We start from the raw sequence: 22,769 nt of genomic DNA on the forward strand, positions 1-22,769 counted from the left end.
ACATTTGATATTTCGAGATGAGTTTAACTCGCTTACATAATTCTCGAAATATGTGTTGGCAAGCTTTCATTTTAACCAAGTTCATCTTATATTCTTGACGAAAGTCAAAAATGATCATGTGAAAATCGCCTTGTAACATCTTACATGATTTGTGTGAGACAGTCATTTGATCTAGACTCTGAATGTTTCGTATTGATCATTCGATCACTTGAAAAATGCTTTGAAGCTAATAGTTTGTGTCATACTGCTATTGTCGTCCTCTAAGAATGGTTCAATGATTGAAATTGGAGTTTAGAACAAATAACCATGATTGGATATAGAACAGTATGCGTACTTGTTTGCTAATTGTTGCAAGTTATTCCAAGTCCGGGAACCATATTATGCATACCCATATGCGTACTGGTTGGTTAATTAAAGTCCGGGAACTTAGTATGCAAAACGGTATGCATACTGGCATGAGTTCCAAGTTCTGGAAATTCAACTGAGTTTGGAAGGTATGCGTACCCGTTCGCATGCTGGCGAACCCAAACTTAGTCCAGCCACTAAGGTGTGTACCCGTTTGCATACTTGAGTAGGTTATGTTCTAAAATCGTTTTGTTCATGAACTAATACATTTATATAATAAGGAATGCAATCTTTTGCAAGTCGTGGCTATAATGTTCATGAATTGATTCGAGTGAATCAAAATCGATTTTGCTTCAATTGTGTCTTGTATACTTCTATGAGAATATACAAAATTGAACAACTCTAGAACTAGTTTCATTTGAGTTATTTGAACTAGTTATGGTTAATATGAATATGGTTGATATGAAAGTGTTCATATGGCTAACTTCGGTTAACTATTGTTGAGCTAACAAAGGTGTACACATTTAGATACGGTTATTCATATATAAATGAAGTCACTTTTCATTTATGTGTAACAAGCTAAGTTCGATCTAACGGTTGAAAGATATTATCTTGAGTCTAATCAGGTTTTCATCTAACGGTGAATATTGAATGTTTTGTTACCAAAGTAACATTGATTGCAAACCCTGATTTGAAGACTATATAAGGGAGAACTCTCGCAACTGGGAAACCTAATTCCCACACCTCATGTGTGATACTAGTTGCGACTAGAGTCCATTCTCCTTTAACCATAGTTTTTTCCAAAACCCTGTAGGTTAACGACTAAAGACTTCATTGGGATTATGAATCCAGACCCAACTATTTTCTCTGTAATTGCATGTTCTGGTCTTGCTGTATTTTATCGTATTGAGTACTATCTTCTCTAAGATTTGCTTGAGATTTAATCTCCGATTGGCAAGATAAAAAGTAGTCACAAACATCTTCATCTCATCGTTTGTGATTCCACAATATCTTGTTTCGCTACCTTACGATTAAGATTATTGTGAGGTGATTGATATTACTAGGATTTTCTTCGGAAATATAAGTCCGGTGTATCAATTGGTTCCTGTTCACCTTGATTTATCAAAAGGCAGAACAAAACTTGTAGATATTCTGTGGGAGACAAATTTATCTATTCAATAGACTTTTTTGTGTGAGACAAATTGGTTTATCAATTCTTCGATCTTTGTGTCGTAGCAACTTTTTGTTGTGGGTGAGATCGGATAAGGGAATCAAGTGTGAAGAATCCGACGTGGTTCTAGAGGCGTAAGGAACACGACTGTACCTTGGTCAGTGTGATACTGGTCAGGGCTCAACTACATTCCAGTTTGAAGTTAACTTGGAGTAGGCTAGTGTCTGTAGCGGCTTAATACAGTGTGGTGTTCAAATATGGACTAGGTCCCGGGGTTTTTTTGCATTTGCGGTTTCCTCGTTAAAAAAATTTCTGGTGTCTGTGTTATTTCTTTTCCGCATTATATTTTCTATATAATTGAAATATCACAGGTTGTGTGTAATTCCAATCAATTGTGAATCCAAATTTGGTTGTCGATTAAATTGATTGACACTTGGATATTGGTTTTTGATATCGTCCAAGTTATTTCTTATATTCAATCGGGCTCGCAAATTCCTATTTGTTTGATCTACAGATTGAATTGAGAAATAGAGATATAACTCTTGGATATACTTTTCTTAAGATTGAGTCTGACTGTCTAGTTGATTCTCTTGAAAGTATATCGGAGTTAGTCCATACAGATTGCTAAGCAAAATATTGGGTGTGGTTGTTAGACCCCCGCTTTTTCAGTATGCATACTAAATTCTCGGACTTGGAATACACTTGCAACAGTTAGCATACAAGTACGCATACTGTGCTATATCCAATCAATCGTTAATCGTTCTAAACTCCCATTTCAATCATTGAAACATTCTTAGAAGACGAGAATAGCTGTCTCACAAAAACTATTAGTTTCAAAGCAATTTTCAAGTGATCGAATGATTAATACGAAACATTACGAGAATCAAATGACTGTCTCACACAAATCATGTAAGATGTTACCAGGCGATTTTCACATGATCATCTTTTGACTTTCGTCAACAATAAAAGATGAACTTGGCTAAAGCAAAAGCTTACCAACACATCTTTCAAGAAATATAAGTGAGTTAAACTCAGCTCGAAATATCAAATTTGTATAATGTAAAGTCTATATAGGTATACGAATTTTGTCTCAATAGGAGATAGAATATAAATAGACTTCTGAGTGATAGATGAGTTCAAGTCTCCACATACCTTTTGTTGATGAAGTTCCACAAGCTCCTTTTAGTAGTTCTTCATATTCAATCGATGAACGCCGTGAAGTCTAAAGCTCAACTACACATTTTATCCTAATCCGAGACACGACTATAAGTAGACTACAAATCAAGACTTATAATTTTGACAACTAAACTTGACAAACAAGCTTGAGATAGCAATGCTTGGGAGTTCGACCGAGTAGTGCTCTAACAACCTTTTTGAGCTCTAGTGACAATACCACTAGGAGAAGAAGAAGATTCAGATGAAGAAAGAATTGTAGGTAATAGAGAATCTGAAGTTGACTCAGATATAAAAGGATGAAAATAAAATTGAGTTTCATCAAATACTACATGTTTGGAAACATAAGATTTATTTAAAATAGGATTGTAACATTTGTACCCCTTATGTAAAGGAATGTAACCAAGAAAAATACATTTCACATATTTTGGAGAAAGCTTATTTGCTCTTGAGTGAGCAAGATTAGGATAACATATAGTGCCAAAAAAATAAAAAATGAATAATCTGGACTAACACCAAACAATATTTCAAAAGGAGATTTAAAATTCAAAATTTTTGTTGGTGTCCTATTGATTAAGTATGTGGTAGTAAGGAAAGCATCATACCACATTTCTTTTGGACAAGATGCATTAAAAAAAAAGAGAATTACCCATTTCAGTATTGTGCATATGCTTTCTCTCTGCAAGGCCATTATGTTCTGGGGTTTTAGGATAAGAAATTTTGATAAGAATGCCACTAGAATCCGGCAAAGTTTTAAATGGACCTTTGATAAGTTCAGCAGCACCATCTACTTGAAAGGCCATAATTTTTGTAGAAAACTGATTTTTGTCTGAGTTTTGAAATGTGAAAAATATTTAGTAGCATCAGACTTCAATTTCATTTAATAAATCCAATGAAATCTACTAAAGTCATCCACAAAAAGAATGTAATACCTATAACCATTTAAAGATGGAACAGTTGGTCCCCATACATCACAGTGAATTAATGAAAGTGGTTTATCAGCATGAGAAGATGAAAGTTGAAAAGGTAACTTTTTGCTTTTTGTTAAGTGACAAGGATGAAATTAACTAGAAGATTGAGATGTAGTGAGAGTAATTTTTTTTGTGGAATGTAACTTTTGAATAATTTTATTAGAAGGATGACCTAGTCTATCATACCAAATCTTTGATAAAGCATACAAAGTTGTTGAAAAAGCACATGGAATAATGGAATGAGAATCTTTATATTGAATTGGATATAAAATTATTAACCACTGTACCATGCGCAAGCAAAGCATCTGAGTATAAGTTCCTAATCTCATAGCCATTAGGATCTAGTTTAAAATAACAAGAATTATCTTTTGTAAACCTAGCAACAGATACTAAATCATGCTTCATGTCAAGAATAAAAGGAACAATGTCGAGCCTAAAACTAGTTTTAGGCGTATGTATAAGAGAAAACTCAGTGGAAGTAATGTTCAAATACTTAACATTACCCACTTGCACTTTTTCTTTTCCTTTGAAGCTAGAAGTATTTCAAAAGACCCTCATTTCCAGTCATACGAGTTTTTGCTTCTGAATCTGCTAGCCATTGTGGAGTGTCAGAAGTAAAAGGGCCATCAAAAGTTTGATCTTCACTTAAAGAAGTAAAAGCCTGTTGTTGACCAACATTTCCAACAACATTAGTTGAAGTATAAGCAGTACTAGGAGGAAATTATCTAAAATGACGTCTACTGGAATAACGTCCTTTCTTTCTGAAAATTTGACATTCTATCTGCGAAAAATCCCTTTTTCCACCATTAGCTTGACCATAAGAACTATGACCACCATTTGTTGAACCAGAATTGTACCCTTATCCATTATTATAACCAAAATTAATTACCACTTCTTTGATTATAACCAGAATTATTCTTTGATTTGCCTCTACCATTACCAACAAAGTTGTTACTATAATTACCATTTGTACTATACAAGGAAGTTGGATGTTGTTCATCAAAAACAGTAGTAGAATCTTGTTGTTGTTTAATGAGTCATTTCTCATGATTAAGTAATATAGGTTTAATCTCTGCAAAAGTAAATGTAACCTCTTTATTCTGAGAAGCAACAAAAAAATTATCATACTCTCTTCCCAACCCATTAGAAATCGAAAGTCCCAAAACATCTCCAGATATAGAGTCAGTAAAAGTTGATTTCATGCAACTTGTGACAAAATAATCAATTTTTCTCCATAAAACCCATTGTGAATTAAACTTTAAAACTCTATCTATGTCAATTTGCTTAACTGGTTCTTGTATATCACTATTCACATACCCATATAATTCGGTTGATACAAATATAGATTCCATCTGGTCACGCCATAGTAAGAAATTATTTGGACCTAATTTTGTAGAAACAAAATTTGAGATGTTGGTGGAGGGAAAAGTAAAATCAGAAGAATTACCCATTTTAGCAGCGGAAGTTGAATCCATATTCTTTCTTCTTTGATAGACAATCGTTGCAGATGACATGAACTTGATCCGTAAAAATTTGTTGAAGTAATAGTGTCAAGAAACAGATCTTGATTTGAATCTGATTGAAAATCAGGGGAAATTGTGTAAAAAAGATATTGAATCATAAAAAGGTATTTGAAAGATTGTTGGATTTTGGTGTTTCTGCTTGAAAAATTATAGAAAAAGATGTTTACAGAGATTGGATATTTTGGCTCAGGATTAACCGAATGATACCATGAGAAAGCTGTAAATCTTTTATTATCAAAAACGCTGGTTACAAAGACTTTCAGACAATCCTTAAATAGGTAATAACACGACACAAAAAACATTACAGAGGTCAAGTGAATATCGACTCATTGACTTGCCATACGATTCAGTCACGCAGACGCACAATGTCTAATAGGTTTTATAGTAGTTTAAATTGGAATTGTTATACCAATATAACTAGTTATTATTGGAATTTAAGGGGAATTCAAGTGGAAATGCTCAAATATGTTTATTTGAGGGTCCATGTAGATAGACAAACCAAGTTCCTCACATTAGGAAAAATAAATACCGATGAAGGTCGAGTCGACTGTCCTCACCATCTCAGATGATAGCGGATACATTTTTAACCTTTAAATCCAACAGTTATATGCCTGTTATACTTATATAAATCATTTTCCATCCACCGATCTAGCGATTTTCATAGAAAATTCATCAAGTTTTCTATCAAATTTCTTTCATCAATATATTCCTTATTTTAGTCGATTCAATTAAAAGAAAATAATTTCTCTATAGATCATAATTTGGAGAATGAAGAAACACGGACAGTTCAATTTTTATATGTCCAACAAAAACAGATGATTCAACTGGATCAAATGGATGAAGATTCATACGAAGATGCAACAACAAATATCATGATATAATTATATACGAGTCAAGTATAACGAGCTCCATAACCGAGATCAACATTGGCAATAAGATATACGTGGAGATTTCGAGATGAAGGACATCAACAAATGATGCATGATTATGTTACCAACGGATGTGTTTATTCCGATGAAAATTTTCAGTCAAAAATTCGCATGCAGAAGCACTTGGTTGTTAGGCCTATCGGAGAACTTTTTTGGATAACCCCTAAATTCAACCATCAATCTGGTGCATGAAATATATATGTGACATAAACCTGAACAAAAGGTCACATCAACCCTAACAATTTTAGGTTATGGTATGCCAACGGATGCCTGTGATAAGTGCATTTGTATAGCAAAACAACAGCGTACGAAATCTCGGTATATTTGCGAAACTGTAGTCAACCATTTTGGTCCACGTTTTTTCCGTCAACCAACACAAGATGACATAGACCAATTGCTAATTGAAAATGCGAAGAAAGGATTTTTCGAAATGCTAGGTAGCCTTGATTGCATGCATTAGGTGTGACATGGATGTCCTTATGCTTGCCAAGGACAATACAAGAGTTACTACTCAAAACCAAATGTTGTTCTGGAAGCGGTGGCTTCTTACGATTGTTGGATATGGCATTGATGTGATTTTGAAAGTTGTTGTAAAGTGGTAATAAGATTCATTCAACTCATACTTGTGAAGATTCGTTTTATATGCACTTAAATTAGAATATAAAACTCAAGACGAAGTTGTTATCAAGATTAAAAAAAAGCACCAAGACTTAGGATTCCACCATTAACCAATTAAAGTGATCTAATCTAATTAATATTTATGCAATTCTTTACGTTTAAAGTGATTCTAATATGGCGCAAAAGTAGATTTTTCAAAGTAACAATTGTAAATCCAAAGCATTGAACATCAAAAATCCTAGGCTAAGCATGCTCTATCAAAAGAAATCACAACTTCTCAATTATAATCCTTAAAACAGTTTTTATTCAAGGTAAATAATCATACATTAAATAAATTAAAAAATCATTAAAAATAGAAATATACCACTTTTCTTGGAACAATGGCTACCTCCATCGCCTCAACTAAGAGGTTTAGCTCCTCATATTAATCGCTTACTCAAAATAATGGTCCATAGCTTAAAAGTGGACAAAATGAGGTAAAAAGCGCTAACACGGAGATTTGCAAAGATTATTAGTGTTGCAAACACATTGTTATAGAAAAAGATAAAAGAGAAGAATCGTAAAACTAACGACTGTTCTGATGCGTCCAATGTTCTCCATGTTCTTCAACAGCAGCAGCAACGACAACTCCTGCAACTCGTTTTTTTTTTACCTATGTTAGGTCCCCAAACCCTCGTTGCCTCCTCTGGGACTCGAACCAATGCTATTTATACATCACAGGGTCCTTGGATCTCATCTGAATATCTTATTTTCCCCTTTTCTCCAAGTTGCGAAAATTCCTTTTTTTTATTTCTTTTTTCCGCGTAAATAACAATGTCTAAGCTATTCAAGACTCTCCAAATATAAACTGAAATTCAACATGGAAGATATTTCCCTTTCTTCCTCCACGTAATTCCCATAAATAATCCAAACTAACCCGGGAAAACTCGTGCCCATGTTTATGAAATAAAATCAAGCTTTTCTTAAACAGGAAAAACGATTAACTAACAATAAGAATCGTTACCTTGATTTCTGCAGCCACTACTCCCTAGAAAGATATATCATTTAAACACAAGTTCAAAAAGGACTCTCCCCTTGTTTGTTGTCATCCTCTCGCGAGAACAGAAGAAAAAAAACAAAAGCAACCTTTACCAGAGAAAGTTTGAATCGGTTATAACTAATGCGTGCCAATAGCAAAAGTTTAAACCCACAACTTATATAAACATAAATTGATATCAACATTATTGTGACTTTTTGCACATGAGTTTTAATCGTATCACCTTATGATCCTTTGATAAAGCCTACCTAAAAAGGCTAGAACTTAATCCCGCTAAATCAAAAAGCCAGATAAACCATAAGGGATATCACAATATGATATCGAATAATTAGGTTAAAAAAAATGAAACTAACATCTCATAAACCGAAAGCAATAGCATAAAAATATAACCATTCAAAGCAAGCTTATGCAATCATAACTATAAAATAATGAAACAAAGATTATAAAATAAAATTTATTCATTCATAATAATTGATAGTTTTATTCGAATAGACCTTATACAAAATATCGAACTAAATCAACAATTTGAATAGTATATTCCTAAATAAGAACTTAATCTTATGTCTTCTTCTCTATTTTGTTTTTCATGCAAGAGTCTTCTTGATGTCTCTTGCAACATTCCCATTTAATAAATTAAGAAATATCAGAACATACTTGTGGTGATTAAGAATTTCTGAAAGTTTCTTAATGTGATTTGATAAGTTCTTCATCGCCAAACTTATAGATGTTCATATGAGTCTAGACGATTTCTTTCAGCTTCTATTTTCCGATTAGTTTCGATACTCCATCAAGCAAGCTGGAAACATTCACTTTTGAAGAAGACGAGAGACGAATTGTATGATGACATATTTCTACACAACTTTCCAGTCTTTCATTCTCTAAGAAATTAAGATATTTCTCAATCTCGTAGAGACAACGGTCACTAACAAATGAAACAATGAATTTGTTTCAGTTGATTTGAAAAATTGTTTTTTAGGACAATGAATTTGATGCTTTTCCTTCAAAAAATTGTTATCTATCATTTAAGATACGAATTCTACAAGAAACTAGTCTCTTAATCAATTACAATTAAGAGGACGTATCTACTTAGATTGAATACGTACAAACCCGTGTAAATCCAATAACAGGAAAACACACGACACCAAAAAATTTGTTAACGAGGAAACCGCAATAGTATAAAAATCCCGAGACCTCGTCCAGATTGAACATCACATTATATTAAGCCGCTAGAGACACTAGCTTACTATCAGACTTCGGACTGGAATCACAAAGTTTGAGACGAGTAGAACTTTGCGATTACTATCTATCTTGCCTGAAAGTGATTACGAAAACCTCAATAACAGAAAAGAAAGATCAGGATACATGAATTATCAAGGTAAAGAGTCGGACCTAGCTTCACGAATCCCGAAAGCGAAGTCTTTGTAGTCATAGACCTAAAAAGGTCAATAAAGATGATTCTAGAATCAACTATGACACAAGGTGTCAGAGATTGAATTTCCCAGTTTACAGAGATGCTCTATTTATAGTTTCAAAGACTAGGGTTAGCTTAGAATTCAAGCTAAGGTAACTTGAGAATCAAGCAAACAAATTAGGTCTTCAAACTATAATAAAAGACAATACACATAGGTTCGGTTATTGAACCGTGTATAATGATTGTTCGGTTTGGCAACTTAACCAAAGAACTATAAGCTATTTGATGTTCATTTAAACACTTAAGAAATTAATCACGATTCACACCCACAAGTGTTTAAGTGATCAATGAAGTCTTAAAAGTGTTTAAGAGAGTTCTAGCAGTTATAAATCAATTAAAACAATAAGTCTTTAAGCATCTACTAAATATTGTCGAGACAGTTGGTACAAAGGTTTGCCAACCGTAAGGCTTAATTCACGATTCAGGGTGTTACGATTCATGAACCGGGTTCGCCAACCCTAGTGGACTACCGAACTCAGTTGACCACGGTTCGTGAACCGGGTTCGCCAACTGCTGGCCAATTCATCCAACTTATAAAATCAGTTCAACATTGTTCGCCAACCGGGTTCATGAACTGTTGCCAACTGAACTTGTGTTTTGCGAATTGGTTAGCCAACCTTCCCGTATTTATATATCTCAGATATTTATGGTGTGCAAACTGATTTCGCCAACCTACCCTGAGTAGAAATTCGAGTAAGTTCATATTTCTTTCTTATGATGTTTGAAACATCCCCAAGTGATATAATCATTTGCATGGGAAATTTTCAATTGATTCACAAATTAATTCATAGAACTAATATTGCTAAGGACCTTTGAACATCTAATCACTAAATCATATTTTGAGATTTTTCACAAGACAAGCTTGACTCGGAACATCTTCTTTGTGAATCTACTAGTCATACGACATAGTCTCAATAGATAGAATGATGGTATAATAAGTAAAATAGAATGGTTCAATCTTCACATACCTGATACAGAAAATCTCCAAATGTCTTTGTCGATCTTCGGTCTTCAAGGGTGATCTCTGATACTCAATTATACTTCTAACATATCTGAAACTTGACTTAGTAGACTAGAAATCAAGATATAGTTTTGATCACCTAATATTGACAACTTGAGATAGCAAAACTTGTGGGTTTAGTCAGGAAATGCACTAACAATCTCCCCCTTTGTCAATTTTAGTGATAAAACTATCCAATACATATGGATACAATAAATAAACTTTTCAACTCAACCCACTATGCTTGATTTCCTTGATTCTTCAACACACTTCTTAAATTCTTCGTACTTCAAGTTCTTCTAATGTTCTGCATGTGTTCGTTCAACACTTTGTTATTGAAGATCCGAAGCGATAACAACTTATGAGAATATTCGTTAGATCTTTTATAGAATGAGATAAACACACTCTACTCATTAGTCGTTATACAGAAACTTAATATTGTTACCTTCCTCAAAATTAAATTGCACCACAATTTTGAAGCAATACTACGGTGATATGTTCCCCCCTTAGTCAATATATACTACTTTTGCAAATTAGGTAAAACATATATATATTCACCCCCCTTACATGATGTTTCATAAAGCCATATGTATAAAGTAGATACTACTTAATAATTCTCCCCCTTTTTGTCAACAAAATTGGCAAAGGTGAAAAATCGGGATAATCATGAATTAATCAAAAGAGTTTCAAGACTATAGAACACATACCAACTTTTAGTTTAGACGATTTCAACGAAGAAATCTCGGTTTGCGTCAAGGAGACATAAGGCACAAGCATCTCCTATAATTCCACATCGGCACTCCCCACAAATATATTACCATTAAGCACAAGTTCAAAAAGAACTCTCCCCATTTATGTCATTCTTAAAAAAATGACATGAGCAACCTTACTCTAGTCACAAGAGAAGGGTTTTCTTGGATTTTAAATTTAATAGGCCAATTACGAACAAATTAAATTTGTATCCAATATTTTTCCTCTTCTCGCCAGTTACGAACAAAGAAGTTAAAATAACATCTTAATGTTAGAGGCTCTAAGATACAATATTTTAGTGAAAAAAATCATCAACACAATTTATTCTCTACACCAGCTACGAACAAGAGAACAATTAGTATATGAATCAATATAAGAATTATAATTTCTCTAGCCATGTACGAACGTAGAGATTAAAGTTCACCACTTTTTCCCTGGTGGAGACACAAACAAGGAAGTAAGTCGATCCCTAAAGAACATCTTACGGAATCTTGTAGCAGTTTATTCACAAAAAGTGTAATTGTAGAGATCAAAACAGTCATTCTTAAAATAGTTTACTCCTCTTTTACAAGAGTTAAAGAGCTTAATCTATGAGAAAATATGAGATATATGTTCTAATCACCAATAATGATAGCAAAGAAAAAATCTAACAAAATAAGCAATACATATATACATATACGTATATATATATATATATATATATATTACCATGAAAATTAGCTATTACAAGTCATCTTCCAAAATAAAATTTAATCAATAAACTTTAACTATGCAAGATGATAATATTTGGAATAGTTAATGAAACACATAAAAACCACTCCAAAAACTAGTGTTCCTCCTTAAATAATACTAGGTGGCCATTTTCTAAGTTGGTCAGAGAGAAGGCTCTGAGTTGGAAAATAAAACACATTCATTGTGAAGAGGAAAACAATCGCTACATCACCATGGCTGCTATAGAAAAGGTATGCATACTTGTACTTTGTTATCATTATGGGTCACTTGGAAGAACATCTACAGTTTGAATCCTTTATTTATATTTATACTACAATGGGCAATTTCAAAAAAAAAAAAATTCATTGCTCGACAGTCTTTATGCATGCTTGCTTGTTGGGTGGAGGATTCAAATTCAAATGCTTTTAAGAAACATCTTGCTAGAGTACAAGATTACATTTGGGTCGTCGAAGATGGACTTCGCATGCAGGTTATATATATATGGGTCCATGTTCATATTTCCAAAGTTGAAATTACAATTAATACTTGTTTTGTGTATTGGTAGAAGTAACTAATTGGATATTAGTTCTGTTTTCGTCAATATTTTTTTCCTTCAGAATATCGGAAGTCAGATATGAGCTGCTAGTTTTGCACTTCATGCACTTCTAGCAAGTGACGATCTTATTAGTGAAATAGGTCCTGTCCTCAATAAGGGACACCATTTCTTAAAAGTGTCACAGGTTTGACCTTAAGTCTTTGTATGATAGTAAATATAAATGGCCCAAAAGATTTTATATATATTTCTGTCTGTCCAAAGCTTGAATCAAACCTATATTTTTTCTTGCTTCATACACAATGACACAAAATTTACATTTTTTCTCGACTGGTTCTGTGTTTACATGAATGGAGGTTAAAGATAATCCATCTGGTGATTTTCGAAGTATGTATCGTCACATCAGTAAAGGAGCGTGGACTCTGATCAAGATCATGGCTGGCAAGTTTCAGATTGTACTTGTGAAGCCCTTATGGTAATAATTCTCTATGCCGCAACTTCACTAAAATGTTATAGACAAACTTTATCAGTTTATAACTTCACAATTATGGTTTTTTTTTATCACTGTCATTTCTGACATAATTAAGAACAATAAATTGTTGCACAAAACTCAAATATATTTGGTTAATTGTAAGTCTGTAACCAAGTATTTGCAAGGCATACGCCATCTCTAACTGTGCTGCAAAATGTGAAATCTTAATTAGTTTTGTACAACCTTTTTTCGGCATCAATAAATTTATTTATCCAGTTTTCATATACAACTTTCCCGCCATATTACTTCCTGGATTTCTAAGCTTGTCCTATTTTAAAATTTTGGCAACTAATCTTATAAGTTATTAGGTTATGACATGTGTCGTAATGGCACAGGCGCTGATTTGTTCTCTTATTGTTGAAAGTTAGCTTCTCAACATATCTGATCTACGCCATATTAAAAGAAATTCCGATTTATAGATCAGTGTTAAAAATTCATTTTTTTATTATAAAGGATTGTGGTCCCTAGTACTACTCCTAAATGATTTATTTAGGATTTTTATGCTTATATCAGAGGTTTGATCCCCAACTTCCCTTATGGAAGGAAGCTTAAGAACTATCAGACCACTTTTAATTTTTATGTCATTCATCACCTCACAAAAAGTGGGAATTTGTGCCATTTATATATGTTGCGTGTTAATGGCTTTCACATTCGTCGAATTTTTTGCAATGGGCATATCGAACAGATTTGTCAATGAAACTGATAGGGTGATTGTGTTATATAGTTAATTATGCACGCTTACCTAGTTTATTTTTTTGAATGCCTTCAAAAGGTGCAAAATATAACTCATTCATGTTGGTGAACTTCTCACCACTAAAGACCTGAAAAACCACATTTGTGCTGGAATATACACGACTCAATTATTTGTGCTAGAAAAACCATCGAAGACTTGAAACCTATTTTCAAACATGGTCTTCATTTAGTACACCCATCCATATTGTATGTATAAACCTAGGTTCGATATTCCAGTATTTGTCGATTACTTCTTTTGTAGTCGTGCATATGAGCCGACTATACATATATTAGGGCCTACATATTGAACTAACATTCTTATTAGAGCCTACTTATTGAACTAACATTCTTATAAAGTTAGTTCATAACTTTAGAGCCTATAGATGCGTGAACTACTAAAAATAAGCAGCAAGCATCACTTTCTTTGGAAGAGGATCTACGGATGCGTGAAATACTATAAATAAGAAGCAACTATTGCTCAAATGCATTTCATAACTAATATTATAAAGTTTAAAATAACTGCAATGACACATGAATACCCTTCCCAATGATATTTGTATTTTTCAAATTTTGTTGTTAAGTGTTGTATCCCACACTGTGTAAATTAATTGATAATAGCAGGACCCAACTATATATCTGCATCATGCGGGAAAGACTCCCCAAGTTTCACTATTACACGTCTACACACCACATGAATAAACCTTAATTTACTGCAAAAATGAATCCGCGTCAATAAATTAGTCTTCAAACAGAAAAACTAATCATAAAATACCAAGCTTCCGCCAAAATCACCTTCAATAACACCAATATATTGCATCCCAACTTGACCCAACACAACGGATACCTGTGAGGCATGAAAAAGTAATAAAATTTGATGAACTAGTACAACACAGTTGTATATGGGACAGAACGACCGTTTCCAGAAATATTCATTTGATCATTTCTAATCTAATTTAGGTATCTGCTCGCGTCAATTATGCTTATTAGGGGTTCACATCTTCTCTTTACTATTTTTGATTAGTTTTCTTATAATTTATAAAATGGATAAAAAGGACAATTTAAGAATGATCATCCCTGCAATGCATACAGAGAATGCACTAGAAAGTTTTAAGAATTGTTCTGTCCTATGGAAGAAATCTTTCCATTTGAGCAAGAGTAATTGCATCTCCCCGACCAAATCTGTTAGGTATTCTCGATGAGCTTGCTAAGTGTCTAGGAACTACTTCTAATATAGAAATATCATCGTATACTTGGTGGTATAATCTATTAATTTCCCATCACTTGGTCACCTAAAAATGGTACTAATAACTCATGTTCCCGTAAGGATATCATTAATACATAAAATAATCAATCAAAATCAAGCCATTACTCATAATACCTATCCATTCGTTAATTCATTCAAAAAATGTCAATATAAAATGTGAAAGTTGTGCCATGAAAAGGTCTTAAGTTGGAAATATAAGAACGGTATTAGGAACGGTTTTTTGACATTGGAAATCGGATCAACCTCATCACAACTTTTAGGAACGTTTCAACTGGTTAAGAAATATCTTAAGTTGTGTTAGAGTTTTGCTCGGTTAAACCCACCAAGCGTTGGTATGTCAAGTTTGGTTGTCAGATTTTAGTATCAAAACTCGATTAGAGTTGCTTGATTGGATATACTAGAGTCAACTTCATTTAGGTTAGTCTAGAAAGTCTAGGAATGTTAAAACATACAAGTATTACCATGAAAACCTGAAGATCGTGAAGACGAATCGACTACAATGAACACATCATCCTTCCACTTGAGGTATAGTGATGTTGACTTGACTTGTTTTCATTCCTACTGTTGCTTTCAAGTCGTTTAAGATTGAAAACGTAATATGTGATGTTATATTTAATACTTTAGTATTAGACTTCGTCATTTTATTATGATCAAAGTGTCAAGGATGAATATTTGATTACGAAGTATAACGTTTATCTTTTGAACTTCGTAAATGTTACATCGACATAATCTATGTAACTTGTTACTTGATTGTGTATTGGATATAAGTGTGATTTCATCCCAAGAAAGTTTGTTTAATTATATATGTTTAAAGGATGTACATATACGAAACTTTTGTCATAATCGAAAGGAAATCAATAGGCGATTTGGTCCAGTTTTCATTGAAGATCTACTGGATGACCAATTCGAACCTAGGTAATAACTTTGTTAGAACCGATCTTGACTTATGTTGAGAGTTATGGTAGAATCGATCTTTACCTCATTTGAGATTTAGGGTAGAACCGATCTTAACTTATGTTGAGAGTCTTGGTAGAACCGATCCTTACCTATATTGGGAATCATGATAAAACTTATCCTAGGTTTTGTTGGGAGTCATGGTAGAACCGATCCCTACCTATATTTGGAGACTTGGTCAAACCGATCTTAACCTATGTTAGGAGTCATGGTAGAACCGGTCCCAAGAGCAAAACCGATCCTCTATATTCACATATTACTTTACGGTTTTGTGTGAGTTTGAAATTAGGGTTTGCTAAATATGAAAGTTCTGGATATCGACATAATTTGGACATGAATATAATTCTTATCTTTTATTGTCTAAGGATATTCCTTAACACTCAAGGTGATCCCGATCCTAAATATTGAGAATCTTTGAACTAAGATTTACTATTATATGTTTTTAATTTTCTAGCAAATCAAAAATATATCTCTTGGAAAGTTATATTAGTTAAGTGGTAAATTAATAACAAAATTTTTCTAGTGAGAGATTTCAGAATTACAGGTTGGATATTAGTTGGAAATATGAAAAACCAAAATTAGGTACTCAATAAATCTTTTTCTAAAAAATTATTGGATTATTTACCAAACAACCTTTTCCTTTACTATTTGGAAGATAAGATGAGTGCTTAAGACTTTATATAGGTAAAACAACTCAAGATAGTGATTCTCTGTCTTGGGATTCAAGTGCGTGACCAGACAGTCGTAAATGCAGGGATACTGAGGGAACTAAGTAATTAGGAGTAGATTACTTGGTCTCAACCATACAAAGTTGGTTTTGTTATTTGTACAGTGTCTTAATTTTGAGAATATTCAAAACTGGACTAAGTCCCGGGGTTTTACTGCATTTGCGGTTTCCTCGTTCACAAAATCTTGTTGTGTAATTTAATTTTACTTTTCACAATTGTAATTGTTTTATTATATTTAAAAGTAAATACACTAGTGCATTAAATCTGAATCACTTGACATTGATCTTATAGTCAATCGGTCTTGTACCTTAACTATTGTCGAGCGAATACCTAGTTGTTGTATTGTCTCGACTTTGTCCGTAGGCGATCACACTTGATATCAAACTTATAAGTTGAAACGAAAAAGCGTGGCGTATTTGGGTACTCTCGCAATTTCAATTGGTATCAGAGCAGGCAAACACGAAAAGATCTAACAATCTGTGTTTGGTGCGATCCAACCTATAAGACTTGAATCTAAAATGGTTTTATGGGAACCTATAATTGATTCAGTTAACGTACCATCAAGATTAGATGGATTCAATCTCTCATGGTGGAAGACACGAATGAAGAATGTGAAACTCTCATTCCAGGAACCTTTTGGAAGCTGGATGTAAACTAGTTGTATCCCAAGAAACTTTCTCTTAAATATAGGAGACAACCCAAAGATTCTTTTTGCTGCTGAAATGGTCAAACAAAGTAATCAATTCAATTCAAAACGTAATGTTGATTTGAATGAGTTATGTAATGTCTCCTCAATTGCTTCCAAGTCTCATTGTGTATGTTTTTTTTATCACTATGAGAAATAAAATCTTATATTTTGTGAACCTTGCAACTTTTGGATTTGTACCATTAGTTCTCACAAGTAACGGATTAGATTTTAGAAGCAACCGAAGAGAAAGTTATTTTCAAATAGAGAATCAAAACAACTATCACTATATCGTGTACAGTTCGGGTACATACTAGGTTTACTTTGTTAAAACAATCTTGCGTACAGTTTGGTAACCGAACGTATAGATTGTACAAGGATTGTCAATATAGGTTCGGACGAAAAATTTGGTGGGGTACTAGTTACCCTATCTTTTTCACCATAGTTAGCTCGGTCTTTAATTTTAACTACATACCAAGTTACACCTTGTTGAAATAATTTTTTGGCAGTTATTGTTTCTGTAAGATTATATAAGGTATGTTTATAAACTTTGTATATGTTGATATTGAAAGGATTGTGGTGTTTGATCTCGGTACCCTCGTCATTTCAGTGAGAAATACTAGTGGGGCTTGATCTAGGTCGCTCTAATTCATCCAAGCTGCGAAACTATGGCCCCATCAAATTACTTAGAGAAACACATAAATCACAAAAATGAAAGCAGAAAGTGATACGGTTATGATCGATCTCCAGGTATGGTGCACAAGTTTCCTAATTATTGAATGATAATCATTTAATTTATAATTTCAATTATGAATAAACCGTTCATGACAAGCCAATTCATACAACCAAGAATTTTGTTTTTATCTTCCTAAATAGTTCACAAATATTTGGAGTTTGGTACAACTGAAAGTTTTTCGTTACTCCTAAACCTAAATTAAACACAGTGCTCGATATTCCAACTATAAAGATAAACAAATGAAAGCATAGACAAAGAGTAAATGTAGACATCAAGGGAAATTTTTGGGAAAAATATTACTATATATATTCGTGTACCATGAGCATATGGGGTGCCTCTCATAGACTGTTAAATTTAAAGTCTTCAGACAGACCTTTAAGGTTAGTCACAACTTATGCATCATATAACACTAGTCGAAACATTTATGGATCCTTAAAGTCTAACGAAGAATTTTATCCACTTACCAATATTTTTCATACTTCAATACCCTAAAATCAAACATGTTACTCAATAAATTATCATCACTACTAATAAACTTTTTCAACTATATATCTACAAATGAACTAGCTGTAATATACAAAGTGCAAGAGGATGAAAAAAGCCATTTGCATACATACCTTGTTTCCTTAAATTAAATAGGTTGAAGGCTTGCTCATATCTTTTAACTGCTTCCAACTTAATACAAGTATATTCCATATAATATCTATGCTTAAAGTTGGTCATAAAATACTCTATTCAACACACACATATGGTTATAGAGTACACCACTCAACACATAAAATTGGTATAAAACCCTATTTTATAAGAAAAAGATTATTTTGTTTGGAAAGAAGACAAACACTATTTTTAAACATTTAAACAATTATGGATGAAAACCAAGATTTATAAACTCAAATGGTGACCGATAATTTTTTTTTACATTCTAATAGTCAAAGAAAAGCAACGAACCCTACCAACATGAAAACATTTAAATTTAGAAATTCAACAACCATAACCACGTAAATAACACAACAATATCACAATTTCAAAGTACAATTATTACCCGTTTCCTTTTTGCTCCTCAAGTTCAAGTGTTAGAACCTCGATGAAAGTAATTTAGAAAAAATAAAATGAATATACATGGGTTTTATAAGTACTGAACTAGCACCATATTCTATGAATTTCCCATAGATACACTTAATTAAACGAGCGTGGGTGTCTAACAGATTTATAAACAACACCTCCACCTAACCAAAAATCCAGTGGATTCCAAAATTACACCCGCATCCAGTCAATCGGAGCACATATCAGACATCTTCTAGCAAAAAAATATGGAAGGCCAGTTCAGATTAATGATTAGGTACTAAATGCTCAACCTTACTTTCACATAGGGGTGGGAAAAACACCCAAATTTGCGAATTTTACCCAACCAAATCCCTATTTTGACGGGTGAACACCTGATTTGTCTCTCGGCGGATTAGACGCAAAAATATTTTTAAAAGCTCTCTTTTTACATATTGGACGTGAGTGTAAATTTATCCAGCCATTGGACACCCGATCCCATGGTTAATGTTGGTATTATATACATATATATGAAGGTTTTTACAGAATTACTAGATTCATGTTGAATGACAATCTTATTGGACAGGTCCACATTTATGTATCTAGACAAACATGCCTAGGTGAGTAAACACGCTAAGTTTCAAAGGTATATAGAGTTTTCCCGCATGAGTCAAAGGAAAATGATTATGACAGAACGCTCAAAATTTATAAATAAATATTAGTTCTATGAATTAACATCAAGCAAAAAAAAATGATTCACAGATTAACCTTCGTGATTCTAAAACTAACCACCATTATTAGGTATTAGAGACCTCATCAAGATTACTTACAATCATTCATTTTGTGTTCCTACTTTGGCAAAAAGCAAGCTTTGATCAGAGAGCATAAATAAAATATGCAAATCTGCGCGGATTCAGTCCGCTCATCTACTATCCTGTGGATGTCAAAATCGACGAGTGACCAAGTGAACATGGATAAAAATTTCTAAGTCGTCAGTGACATAGATTGGACGCGGGTGATACCAAATCCGCACCCAACCATCGGTTGCTGAAAGTTCCATGGAGGTTAAATGTAGGCTTCGTATCATGGGCTGGCCTCATGGGCTGGCCCGTTTATGTTAAATATGGGCTTGTATATCCAGATTATACGGGTTCTTTAAAGAATTAAAAGAAGAATAAGGGGTGTTTTAAACATTTTCTCATCTAAAACCCTAACAAGTCCTCATATATAAGCGAAAGATGGATAAGTTTTTCACTTCTTCTTAAGATCAGCGAAGAACACAGCCCTCTCTAACCCTAGCCGCTAAACCCAACATCCGTTTCATCTATTCGAAGTAGTAGCCATGGTAAGCTGTCTGATTTTTTCCTATTTTCTTCTTCTTCTTCTCAACATTTGCTTCATATGCTTAGATCCGGTTAGACGAAATTATCATCAAAATGATTTGTCGCAGAATATTGTTTGTGTAACATTTGATAATGAATAGATTGGTTAGGATCTAAGTCCATGGGGTGAACTTTGGTCACATGATGTTGATTTTATTTGCTGATGAAGATGAAGATTTAGTAGTTTATGTGATTTTCTTTATGTGTTGATTTTTGTAGTCGAGGAGGAAGGTTAGAGAGCCCAAGGAAGAGAATGTTACCCTTGGACCTGCTGTACGTGATGGAGAGTTTGTTTTTGGTGTTGCTCACATCTTTGCATCATTCAATGATACCTTTATTGTAAGTTTCAAATTTATGGGTTTTTATTTCGTTGTTGATATTGTATGTCTTGTGTTGTGGAAGCTGTATTGACCTCTAGATTGTTTCAATTTGGTTTGCAGCATGTGACTGATTTGTCAGGAAGGGAAACTTTGGTTCGTATTACCGGTATGAATTTGTTTGTATAGCTTATTATTTCACAGTTTTGCTTGATTTACCTAGTTGCTGTCAGTGTTATATGGTTATGTTTCTGCTGTTATTATGGAAAGTATGTACACTCAGTGATGTTAGAGCCTTACCTCACATGATAAAACTCCTGACACTAATGCTGATTGAATACTTCAGATTGTTCTAAGCTTCTAGCATTAGATCATTAGTAAAATATATGTAGGTTTCATGATTGTTATGGTTTCCAATTTAGTGATTCATTGTTACTATCAAGTTGATTGTAGTAAGTTATTTGATGATAAATTTCTACACAAATGCTAGTGCCCATGTTTGGTACACTTATTAGTTTTCATCCGTCAAGGTGGCTAATTCTTTGGTTTACAAAAGTAAAACTGTAAGGGTACCGTATTGTATTGCTGTCTGCAGTGTTGGGTCTTCTTTTAGCTTACTTGGTTGCATAGACTTGGGACGGACACCTGATCTGTCTTTTAACTTTTGTCTCTCTCTCTCTCTCTCTTGCAGGTGGAATGAAGGTCAAAGCTGATAGAGATGAGTCCTCACCTTATGCTGCTATGCTTGCAGCCCAAGATGTTGCTGCACGGTGCAAGGTATTTGGTTTTATTGTTTACTTAATGTTGGTCAGCTGATTACAGGATTGTGTATCAAAACTAGTGTTTATCTTGTTCAACTTGAGTATCCCCACTAATGTTTATCTTGTTCAACTTGAATTTGAGTATCCCCACTAATGTTTATCTTGTTCAACTTGAATTTGAGTATCCCCACTAATGTTTATCTTGTTCAGGAACTTGGTGTTACTGCATTGCATATCAAGCTTCGTGCTACTGGAGGTAACAAAACTAAGACTCCTGGACCTGGTGCCCAGTCTGCATTGAGAGCCCTTGCTCGCTCTGGAATGAGAATTGGTCGTATTGGTAAGACAATTGCAATTTTTAGATTCAATGTTTTAATTGAAAAACAAAAGTTTCTTAATGATGTTGGCTTATCTTTTTTCTTGTGGGTCAACTTATTTTCAGAGGATGTCACTCCTATTCCCACCGACAGCACTCGTAGAAAGGGAGGAAGAAGAGGAAGGAGGTTGTAGGTTTGCAGTCCTTTGTTCAGACCCAGCTTTCTCATCATCTATACTGGTGGCAATGCTGGTTCTACAAATTGGGTTTGAGACTTATCTTTATTAATTGGGGAACTAGATATGTAGTTTGTGTGAGCAGTGACTTGGTTTAGAAACTGTAGCAAGAGACGACTCAAGTTACTCATTTTTGATGGTTTCAAGTTTGTTAAACTTTGTTGTTACCCTGGATATCTTAATGACATTTGAATAGGCATATTTCTGTTTTTCTTCTGCTCGGAATCCCTTTCTTCTTCCACTGAATTGCCTGCCAAATTTGTGAAACCATCTGAAGAATGTTTGTCCTAATTTCTGTTTGCACTACACATGGATATCTAACCTAACAAACCAGGAGTTTTAGGTATATATTGTTTTGGCATATTAAATAAATAAATAATGCCCCTTCCATCATCTTTTGGATGTGAGCGTTCTCATGACTGTTGGTTTATCTCGGAAATAAAGTCTGTCGTATGGTCGTTTTTGTTATCATTATACTTGCCAAGAAGCAGTGGCAAACCAAGCGAATTGCATGACAATCTAGCTGAATAATTACGTTTACAATAGCGCATCACGGTTATTGTCCCAGGCTACATGAGTTATGTTAGTAAGTTGGGTCCGCCGTCTTATTTTTCTTAACGGAAACAAAACTAGTCATAAAAATTCATGGTAACCAAATTTGTGGTACAAAAACTCATTCTAATGTTGGGATCTATTAAAACTCCATCTTAAACAAAATTGATACAAAAACCCCAAATTTTTAAAACTTGATACGAAAACCCTAAATTTTAAAATTGGTTTTATCAAATTCTTTGGGATTTCACCAAATTTTATGATGAAATCAAATTTTGGTTT

The 22,769-nt window shown here is 33.6% G+C and overlaps 1 protein-coding gene across 1 annotated transcript; it reads left to right on the forward strand.

Moving 5' to 3' along the window:
* Nucleotides 1-20,133: 20,133 nt before the first annotated feature.
* LOC113314134 (40S ribosomal protein S14) lies at nucleotides 20,134-22,159 on the forward strand. The gene is made up of 6 exons (XM_026562901.1): nucleotides 20,134-20,268; nucleotides 20,525-20,644; nucleotides 20,746-20,791; nucleotides 21,314-21,399; nucleotides 21,594-21,723; nucleotides 21,826-22,159. The coding sequence occupies exons 1-6, from the start codon at nucleotides 20,266-20,268 to the stop codon at nucleotides 21,891-21,893; spliced, it is 453 nt and encodes a 150-aa protein (XP_026418686.1). The 5' UTR covers nucleotides 20,134-20,265; the 3' UTR covers nucleotides 21,894-22,159.
* The last annotated feature ends 610 nt before the right edge of the window (nucleotides 22,160-22,769 follow it).

Source organism: Papaver somniferum, chromosome 9 (genome assembly GCF_003573695.1).
Source record: "Papaver somniferum cultivar HN1 chromosome 9, ASM357369v1, whole genome shotgun sequence".
Lineage (NCBI taxonomy): Eukaryota > Viridiplantae > Streptophyta > Magnoliopsida > Ranunculales > Papaveraceae > Papaver > Papaver somniferum.

Bases quoted from the DNA above. Each gene is read 5' to 3' on its own strand.
- LOC113314134 (XM_026562901.1), top strand. The intron at 20,645-20,745 runs GTAAGTTTCAAA...TTTGGTTTGCAG, and splicing joins CATTCAATGATACCTTTATT to CATGTGACTGATTTGTCAGG. The intron at 21,724-21,825 runs GTAAGACAATTG...ACTTATTTTCAG, and splicing joins AATGAGAATTGGTCGTATTG to AGGATGTCACTCCTATTCCC.